This window comes from Copadichromis virginalis, linkage group LG14, assembly GCF_057382275.1.
Source record: "Copadichromis virginalis isolate Kocher_CV1m ecotype Utaka linkage group LG14, C_Virginalis_male_GT1.1, whole genome shotgun sequence".
NCBI classification, from domain to species: domain Eukaryota; kingdom Metazoa; phylum Chordata; class Actinopteri; order Cichliformes; family Cichlidae; genus Copadichromis; species Copadichromis virginalis.
In genome coordinates, this window is record NC_140631.1 from 2,291,958 (window position 1) to 2,301,731 (window position 9,774).

At 41.0% G+C, this 9,774-nt stretch overlaps 2 protein-coding genes across 9 annotated transcripts; one reads left to right on the forward strand and one right to left on the reverse strand.

Annotated features, from left to right (window-relative positions):
* The first annotated feature begins 41 nt into the window (after positions 1 to 41).
* Positions 42 to 7,121, forward strand: lyrm9 (LYR motif containing 9). 7 transcript variants are annotated; one of them, XR_014923926.1, is made up of 5 exons: positions 42 to 104; positions 2,281 to 2,424; positions 4,632 to 4,724; positions 4,803 to 4,876; positions 5,289 to 7,121. XR_014923926.1 is itself a non-coding variant. In XM_085479004.1 (4 exons), the coding sequence occupies exons 1-4, from the start codon at positions 42 to 44 to the stop codon at positions 4,818 to 4,820; spliced, it is 318 nt and encodes a 105-aa protein (XP_085335130.1). In that variant the 3' UTR covers positions 4,821 to 4,980. The 7 variants fall into 7 exon arrangements, 6 of the variants coding, with proteins under 6 accessions (XP_085335130.1, XP_085335132.1, XP_085335131.1 ...); XM_085479004.1 differs by lacking the exon at positions 5,289 to 7,121 and having other exon boundaries at positions 4,803 to 4,980; XM_085479006.1 differs by lacking the exon at positions 5,289 to 7,121 and having other exon boundaries at positions 94 to 151; positions 4,803 to 4,980.
* Positions 6,534 to 9,690, reverse strand: ift20 (intraflagellar transport 20 homolog (Chlamydomonas)). Of its 2 annotated transcripts, none has more exons than XM_085479001.1 (5): positions 9,626 to 9,690; positions 8,172 to 8,309; positions 8,003 to 8,088; positions 7,744 to 7,847; positions 6,534 to 7,263 (listed from the first exon to the last, which is right to left on the reverse strand). In XM_085479001.1, exons 2-5 carry the CDS (start codon positions 8,296 to 8,298, stop codon positions 7,182 to 7,184), a joined length of 399 nt encoding a protein of 132 aa, XP_085335127.1. In that variant the 5' UTR covers positions 8,299 to 8,309; positions 9,626 to 9,690; the 3' UTR covers positions 6,534 to 7,181. The 2 variants fall into 2 exon arrangements, with proteins under 2 accessions (XP_085335127.1, XP_085335129.1); XM_085479003.1 differs by lacking the exon at positions 9,626 to 9,690 and adding an exon at positions 9,405 to 9,598.
* Positions 9,691 to 9,774: the final 84 nt, after the last annotated feature.

Sequence of the window (9,774 nt, forward strand, 5' to 3'; positions counted from 1 at the left end):
GTACCTATGTTTGTAGTTTATAGATCCAACAACAGGAGTCGATGCTCTTTCAATGTAACACATTTGTCAACCATAGAAGAAGACGGGGCATCAAGTACATCCGGGTAATATTATAGTCGGAGCTTATGAATGCAGTGGTCATAGAAGTTTGGTAAGAACACTGAGGAGAGTTTGTGATGTTTCGTTCACCCTGACAGCTACAGTAAGCATACCCACGCGTGCTTTATAGTAACAGTGTAGCCTCCGACCTGTGGAAAAGAATGCTTCTGTCAGGGAGTAGCTAGCCTCAGTTAGCAACACTGTTTACATCCAGAGCAGCCAAGCGTAAACCTGGAAGGTCAGGATGAAAGCAATTTCTAAACACCGAGAGCGAAACCTGAATATTTTACTGCCACGTGGAGCTTTTTAATTTTTAATATTGCTACATTGGAATAAGTTTCCAAGTTAGCTGGCTAACTGAGAGTAGTCCTGCTTGATTAACTGGAAACTGAATGATGGACACTGTTTCATGTTTGTGGCTGATAGGTGATCTTTATGGTGTCCACGTCTCTGCTGTATCTGATGTATTCTTGTATCTCCATTAGGGCTGCCACGATTAGTCAACTAGTCACGATTATGTCGACTATTAAAATCGTCGACGACTAATTTAATAGTCGACGCATCGTTTGAAGCTTTGTAAGATCACAAAGGACGCAGGAATGAGTAGTAGGATTTAAGAGTGTAATAACGGACTGAAACAGACGATGGCAGCACTGCATGTACAAGGATGCCAGCTGCCGTTAAACCCCGAAGAAGAAGAAGCTGTGTCCCAGAATTCATAGCGCAGCCCAGCGCAGTTGTCAACAATGGCGGCAGCTAGTTAGTTTTAACTTTACTCTTATTATTCTTTCTGGGTCACAAAATAAACGTTTAACATATTTTCAGGCGAGAATGTAGCTGTGTAAACCTCAAATATCTGCTCAGTTTATCAAGACACCACATATTTTCAAAAGCGCTCCGACGTTTTCGGAGACGTCTGTTACCCACTAGCTCGTTAGCTAGGCGGGGGCTAGGCTAACTGGAGCTGTGAGAACACCGGACTCCCGGCAGATCGTTTTCAAACCCACCGCCGTCTTTCGCTAGTCAGGTTAAACATATATATAAGTCACTTAGATAACTTAAAAATGTTATTGTTTGGCTTTCTTTAGTATTTTATTTGTTCCTGAGTAAATCGGTTTGGCTGAGATTAAAGTTATAGTTTTTGCACAGCTAAAACTGTCAAGCAGACAGCTGATTATCAGAAGTGTGAGACGCTGGAGAATATACTCTGGTGTCCTGTTATATTTTAGATAGCAAGGAGTTTATTAAACTTCACCGAAACAATCTGCAAATTTCATTAAAAATTAATAAACTACCATCTTGTCTTTATTTTTAGTTAGCACAAACACTTCAAGCTGTAAGCTAATGATAGTTATATAAGAGCAGATGCTGCTGGTGCAATAAGCTGTAGTTTTACGTCCAATGGATGATGATCTGATTAGTCGACTAATCGCAAAAATAATCGGTGACTAGTCGACTATCAAAATGATCGTTTGTGGCAGCCCTAATCTCCATTTGTCAGTATTATTATTTTTAATGTACTTTGAACTACTTTAGCCCAGCTCTCTTTTCCCCAGGGCGCCAAACCTACACAAAACCTCACAAGCTAGCCAGTGTCCTTCTGATCCAGGCCGGTGTTGTGCCAAAAAATGATAGCTCGTATTTAAACTGCTATAAATAACTTGTTGCTCTGTAATATGTGAAACAAATGTCAAATGTATCCCTCATGAATGCTATCAGGTCATCTTGAGGCACAAACAACATTCATGTCACAAGGTAGAAGCTGCAGTCGTTTTTTGGCAGTGACGTTTATATATCCTTAATTTTTCCAGTTAAAAAAAACATCTTGTTGACTTTTAAAATGTCTTTTTCAGAGTATTCTGTTCACTGAAGTCTATTAACCAACATACATAAAGATATTACACATAAAAAACACAGAAACATTTGAAATCAGTTTTTGGCACAACACTGGTGTTGGCATTACTAATGCTTCGTCTGTCTGAAATCACTAACCACATGCCTGTACCAGATTTATGTTTCCAGGCATCTTGTTGGTGTTACTGCTGTTGGGGAATCATCTCTATAAAAGCTTCACAACATTATATTAAAACGCATGTGCTTTCCCCTGCTGACACACACTTAGCCCAGATGTTCTCACATCTGCAGTCTACACATAGAGTCCGTTTTTATTTTTACCAACAGCTGTTTAACCAGGAAGGGATGCCACCTTTAGCTGGAGCCGAGTTGGTCCACACTCCATTGCAGCTGTATCGATACCTGCTCAGGTGCTGCAGGCAGTTACCGTCCACAGCAATGCAACAACACTATCGACATGCCATAAGACAGGTGAGGTCATTTTATGCACCGATCAATGACAAGCAAAATGTTTTCCAAGTGAAACTGTGACGGTAACTTTAATACCTTTTGGACTCTTGTGTGACAAGACTAACTGAGCTACATCACATCTGACACAGAGAAATGGTTTTAAACAGCTCATTGAGAATCAATCTGTGCTCATGAAGTATTCATATAATCCTGCACATAGTGAGGATCGGGAAAACGATGAAAATTGTCTCAATGCAGAATTAGTGAGCCGTCTTTATTAAGCACCAGTTCACAGCAATAGTTATTTTAGGGACCTGGCATTAATAAAGAGAGAACAGTCACATGATCACAGGGTGACAGTGGGGAGGAAGAACGTCACTTTAACAGGAAGAGACCCACCCAACCTGGTGTGTTTTCGGGATAATTCAGTAATCTTTGTATTACTGTAGAGCAGGGGTCCCCAATCCCAGTCCATGAGGGCCGGTGTCCTGCAGGTTTTAGATCTCACCCTGGGTCAACACACCTGAATCACATGATTAGTTCATTACCAGGCATCTGGAGAACTTCGAGACATGTTGAGATGGTCATTTATCCATTTAAATCAGCTGTGATGGATCAAGGACACATCTAAAACCTGCAGGGACACCGGCCCTTGGGGACTGGGATTGGCGACCCCTGCTGTAGAGTCTTGATCTTACAATATAAAGTGCCTTGAGGAGAGTAGCGCTTTATAAATAAAACTGAATTTATGGCCGTGTGATGTGATGAAATATATCAAATGACAAAGCCGATTGTTTCATATTATACTCGACAGTTTATTTTGTATTGTGTGAAATACACCGATAACTGCGATACTTTTGCACCGACAGTAGTCACCACGGCAACACAGAAGGAGCATACAAAACAAATCGAGGGGCTCGTTGCTAGACGAGGGGTTACCTCTGTAACCGAGTCTGACATGGAGCAGAAAACTGTGCCGACCCGGCCCCCTCCACAGACACCCACACCACAGACCTCTGACACCACCTAAGCAAGAATCGCGTGTTTGCGAATGAGAAGCACAAAGAATCCCGAAGATAAATATACATATATGGTTTTGTTCACTGATCAAAACACACAACACGTGACTGTGTGGGGTGTATTTATAATTGTAGCGACTTCCACAGTCGCTAGAGGCCGGGGATGAAGCCTGCCTATTTGCCTGACGCGCTGTCAACTTTACGCAATAATGCGAGAGGTGGAATTGTTTGTTTGTTTATTAAAGTGCTTTGCGATTTTTACAGAGTAGTATCATCGGCTCCTGATTCAAACTCTTACAACATCACAGGCTCTAATATAACGAAGCAAACATGTAGTGCAGCGGTCAACAAAAACTACGGCTACCCAGCCCTCCTCTCTGTCAAAATCAAAACCAGTGAATGACAGACTGACAACGCCCATTTATGTCACCGCTAGCACCCACGTGACTCCCATAACAACCAAACAAATAAAAACCCAGTGATCATCAAAATTCAATACATTCAATTATGGCTCCTACAATAATCATATTTATTTAACTTTTTATTATTTCAATGAAGTAAAAAACGAGCAGTACTTTCAATGTGTTGGTTATATAAACTATTCACTGAATTTACAGAAAATGCCAATATTGTGATTATATCGTTATGGGGATTAGAAATGACTTGTGTCAGGAGATTTGGGTGATGGTGAATACAATTCATCTTTTGTTGACTGTACTGAAAACCCCAGTCTTAGAGTCCATACTGACCACTTTAGACACGTGTGTTGTGTATTTTAAGTCAACAGAAATGTTAAAAATCTGACCATTTTTAAACAGATATAATATAAAATGGAGAAAAGCAACAAAATATCTTAAAAATAACTCGTGCACAGTTCTACAAACGGTTGTTGCAGTGACGTGAAGAGGCCCATCTAACGCTGCCTTCATCGCTAACCTTATTTTCGGTTTCTGTTGTGATGTGATTGGCTGGCAGCAGCAGTAGAACAGTTGAATTGTTAACGAGCCGTTTCCTGTGAAGGCAAACTCCCGACCTTTGACCTTTGTGCTGCACTATTGATTTGTATTATTAGATAGTGCTGACATGTTTATGGTCACCATAACAACCAATAACTGTGACTCATGCACCATTAATGTATCATCATCATCATTACTGCTGAAAGTAGTTTCTGCCAAGATCATAAAGTCTTTGTTTGCTGTTTGTTTCCAGGGTTACAACAGCCACTCAGATGAAGACGACCCTGAGAGGACACAGATGATCATCCAGAGAGCGATTGCAGATGCTGACTGGATTCTTGATAAAGTAAGGATAAAGGAAAGAAGACCTCCAAGGTGACACATGAACATAAAGTGTAATGTTCATTTCGTTTGTCATTCACAGTATACCAAGAAGAAATGAGCGCGTGTCCACGGCGGTGCATTTTGCAGGGCTGTCCTGGAGTCACACTGGTGAAGGTGCTGTCCCTGTCTGCGAGTGCTCAGGGTGTTATGGTTTTTTTGAGGGATGACTCGCTGTAAATACTGTTCTCAAACTATGCCATTAAATGTGCAATCATGAACTTAGTTGGTTTGTTCCTTGGAGCAAAAGTCAAACAGGAGATGGAAACTGAAACTATTCAGCGAACTACAAAGAGTTCATGGTTTTATGCTTTATATACATATCAATGTCCTCTACAGCCTCTGTGTCTGAATGATGAACACACGTAGTAGTTGGTCCAGTGTTGTCTGAGCATGGCTCCCACCTTAATGCACGTTTAAAACTTTAAATATGTTTACAGCCTACTAAGAAAGGTACTAACGTTCGTACCAGAACTGTGAAAAATGCTACAGTACTTGTTTTTTGTTTGTTTTTCCTTTACTGCCGTAGGTTCCTCAGGCTGCGTATGTAATGATGTAGAAGCAGAACTGAAGGGGACGACATACGACCGACAAGGCTTCTAGATTATCTTCCATGCTGAAGAAGAAGGAGAACATGGAAGATGGCAGCAAGTACAGCTGCTAACATATCGCTGCCCGTACTTGTTAATAGTAAAAGTCTGGTATGGAAGTACTGAAACACACTTTACTACTTTGTTTGAGACAGCTAGCATCAAATCAGCTGTGTTCCTTACTAGAGCTGGGCAGTCAAAAAGGAATCAAAACTGACACTGGGAATCTCTAATCCACCTGATCTTTCCCGTGTCGGTTATTTCAGTTTTTTTAAATTCTGTGTTGTCACGTGACTCTGTGCCTTCTGCAGCATCATGGAGAAAAACAAACAAATCAACACATCGAGCTGAACGCACAACTTCAAATCTCACGTCTGTTGTTTGGACACGTTTGACTTTAGTAAAGACGACTTCAAACAAAAGGGAGAAAAACATTTCATCATCCAACAACAATACTACTAATCTGTTGCAACGCTTGGAGGACAATCGTGTCACCAATTAAAAATATCCCACCTTTAACAGTTCGCATATTTACAGTACGACCTGACTGCACGGGGTTATGGTGTGTTGTGTGTCGAAATTTAAAGTGAAAAATGAATCTAGTTTGGAAAAAGGCTGGAACGTGACAAAACGTGGGACAAGTGAGTGCTGCGGTCAGTGTACTGCACACAGTGGTGATGGACACGTTTGAAAAAGCAGACCGTGTAATATAATGTACTCCTATTGATGGTGTCAACAACAAAATCAATGTTAACCACCTGAAAGAAAATCATTCAAAGTGTACTTTAGCTGTCAGGCTGCCCTTTCAGACTTCCTGGGTTAGATCCTAAAGGCCTGTTTCAGCAGATTTGCAGGTCAATGTGTAGTCGGTGGTTGGACGAATAGAAAAGCTGCTCTCATGTTGCATCAGTGGAGGGTGTCCGATCCAGGATTGCAGGGGAAGCAAAGATATTTCTCTTTTCTTTTAGTAAATGAGGATTTTCAAATGTTGCTATTTAAGTACTGAAAGAAGAAAAAGAACTGACTCGAGATCAGATTTCAGCCAGTTTGTCACAACCAGGAAGGAGTTTAGGTGACTCCATCCGTGGACCTACAGTATATAAAAGCACACGTGAACTGCCCTCTGCAGTTTTAGGCTTGTGACATACTTTCTTCCCTATGTGAGGTAAAACAGTGCCAGAATATTTGCATATCACGTAATCTTTATTAACACAATACTTAATTGCACATTGTTAAACTTTGCTCACGCATCTCTTCTACAGCTTGGAGGCAAAGGTGATACTTCTGTGCAACATACAGTATTCAAGTATAACCATTTTTCTCAAATAAATGCTGGATAACAAGGATACACATACAAGAAAACAATGAGAATGTTTCGTATGTACTGGCCTCACCAACCAATGGAATAAAACAAAAACATCCTGATCTGCTCATTTTTCTTGAACTGAAACTTATTTACAGCTACGTGCACATGCAGTATTAATCTCCATTGATACAAAAAGTAATAAAACTAGATATACAGACTAAAGTATAAATAGTATAAATAGGTTCTCTTTGTATAAATAGCTCCATCGTCTTCAGTGTTGGTGTGACATGTTGAGACACTTGATGCCAGCAGAGGTGAGCACGTGAAGCTGCAATGTAAATGCACACACCTGCTGTCCACAGTGGGAAACAGCAGGCAGTCAGTTCACACACAGCACGTCAGAGGAGGAGGCGTCTGTGACGTCAGAGTTTTGGGACTGCTTCGGAAAAGGAGCTGCAGCGGAGTAGTTGTCTGAAAATGGGATAGGCACTGAGGAAAGTCGCAGACTGTTTGGTCTCGGGAGTTCTTACTTCTGGAGAATAAACTGGTCGATGAACTCGTTCTGCTCTGACTCCACTTTGGACAAAGCTTCGTACTCTATACGATATCTGGGACACAACAGAAAACAGCAGACAGACATAAGAAAGGGATACCTGACTATCCTTTACTTACGCCTACCACACATTAGGACAGCACTGGGCCTCCTCCGCTAGCATGTGTATGGAAATGTTTCTACCCTGCACAGAAAATATATATGTTCTCCACACAAGGCCTTTATTTAGGCACACACAAGTACTATTATAATTTTTTTAGGAGTGTTACAATTAAACATTGGAATACAATATAAATGCAATATTGTATAACTGTGTGACAACAACATGGAGCATGCTGGTCTGATGAAAGCTGGAAAGTTTATGCTACATGTGTTTTTTTCCTATTGTGTTTCACATCCTGTAAAAAAAACAAACAAAAAAAAAACACTAAGGTTTTGGAGAATTGTCATATCCCCGATTATACACATGGGACATCATAGCCTACTGTCCTGCACAGATGGGTGTCTCTACCCACTCTTTTTTTTCCTATATTACCTTTCAAGCTGCATCTTCTTCTCTGCTATGAGAGCCTGAAGCTGCTGCTGCTGGGCCTCTCTTTGCTTTGCTACAGACGTCAGCAGGTTTCTGGCTCCAATGGCCTGAAGGAGAATAACACAGAATCATACCTGATAAAAGTCTCATTCTCATGATCACATATCATACAGACACACTCAGATGTTATAAAGCTTTAGTACACGAGCACTACAACTTCTTTTGCAAGAGCCAATGAAAAGTCTTCAAATATCGAGCTTACCTTCATCTTTTCTGTCTCTGCTTCTTTTGCCAGTTCATCCACGAGCTCAATCAGACCTCCCACTATCTTCTGAAACTGGCCAATTTCTGTAAAGAAGAACACGTGTCTGTAGATGCAGGACCTGCTAATGTTAGGAGAGCAGGTTAAACTAAATGTGATCTGTGCTTACTGTCCACAAACTCTTTGCACTCTTCTTTGAGCTCTGAAGTCTTCTGGCTGACATCAGGCTCCAACACTCGCAGCTTGTTGAGTTCATCAAAATAAAAGCCTGCCTCAGCTAATGGGTCTGTAGCCATGGCCACGGGGCCTGCCACAAAGGAGACAGAAAGAGTGATAGAGGAAGACCGGCATGAGAGAAGTTAAACACGGATAAAACATATAGCTTTGATATCAGCATCCAGAACAAGTCCTTTAACTGCTACTGTAGTTAGCAGGCTTTCCAGCCCGATATAAAATCTTACAGTACAGATGACTTCATCTGGCCCTCATTTACTAACACTGTGTTTGCATCGGTTTTCTTCAGCTTCCCCCCACAGAGACATGCAGTTAGTGGGGTTAGGTTAACTGAATCAAAATTGCCCATAGATGTGACCGTGAGTGCAAATGGCTGTCTGTCTCTGTGTGTTAGCCCTGTGACAGATCAGTGACATATAGAGTCTCACCCTATGGTGCCTAACAACAACAATATAATAACATTATTATATATTATATACATAAGTTATAAAATAATTAGAATAATACTAAAATAATATTGTCTTTTTGTTCATTATTTGCAGTCTTCCAAAACATCAAAAGTCACAAAATAGATCAAACTGCAGGTAAAGAAACCAACAAACTAAACTGGAAGGTCTAGTGAGGTCACTGTTACGTCTATAGTGCCACAGCACTATCTGTTGAGCCCTGTGCTGTGGTTGTTTCTGCTGCTGCTGACTGAAGGTTTCTGGGAGTTTAGTGTCATCATGTTTGTTCTACTGGCTAACAATCAAAGATATCGCCGCAGGGAAGCCACCTGTTTGAAACCGAAGACCTCAGTTAGCCATGGTCACATGACGTCAGTGTTTCCAACCAGACGTCGGAGCCTTGTTTTTGACTGTATGTCTGCACGTCCAGTCACGTTTAGCCACTAACGGTAACATATGGTCCGTTCATGCAAAATGAACTTTTCGTTGAACTGTGGTCTTCAGTGAGAGACAGGTTCGAAACGAACATTTTACAAGCAGCTCTATTCACGGTCAAATTATCATCAAATAAACACGTACACATAACTACAGGCTTCTCCAGTGCAAGTCATCAGAATCACATTAACATCGGATACAATGGAAACTAACCTTAACTTATTTGAATGTACAAAAACGTTATAAACAGTCTGAGTAAGTAAAACAAAAGAAAGCTGTAGTATTACTATTTCCTGCCAGTCGAAATCACTAACTGTGACACAGGCTAACACTGTTAGCTAGCTTGCTAAAATTAGTTAGCTAATTCAAATAGCTAGTTAGCTAAGCTGCTCACTAACGCTAGTTGGACGCAACACATTAACCCCGTTAAAGCTAATAAACCTACGAGGACAACACGGTTTCATTAACCCCTAATATGATTTAAAAACGCTTGTACGTGTGATTTTACCTCTTCTAACCGCAGTCACAGATGGTTCTCTGTTGTTTGACTATGTGGCAGAGTAACAACCAACCAAAGCTCCTCCTCATCTTCTCGCTGCCAGGGAAACCAAACGCTCCTCCCTGTGTTTGTGTGTGTGCGCGTTTGTTTCCGTAACC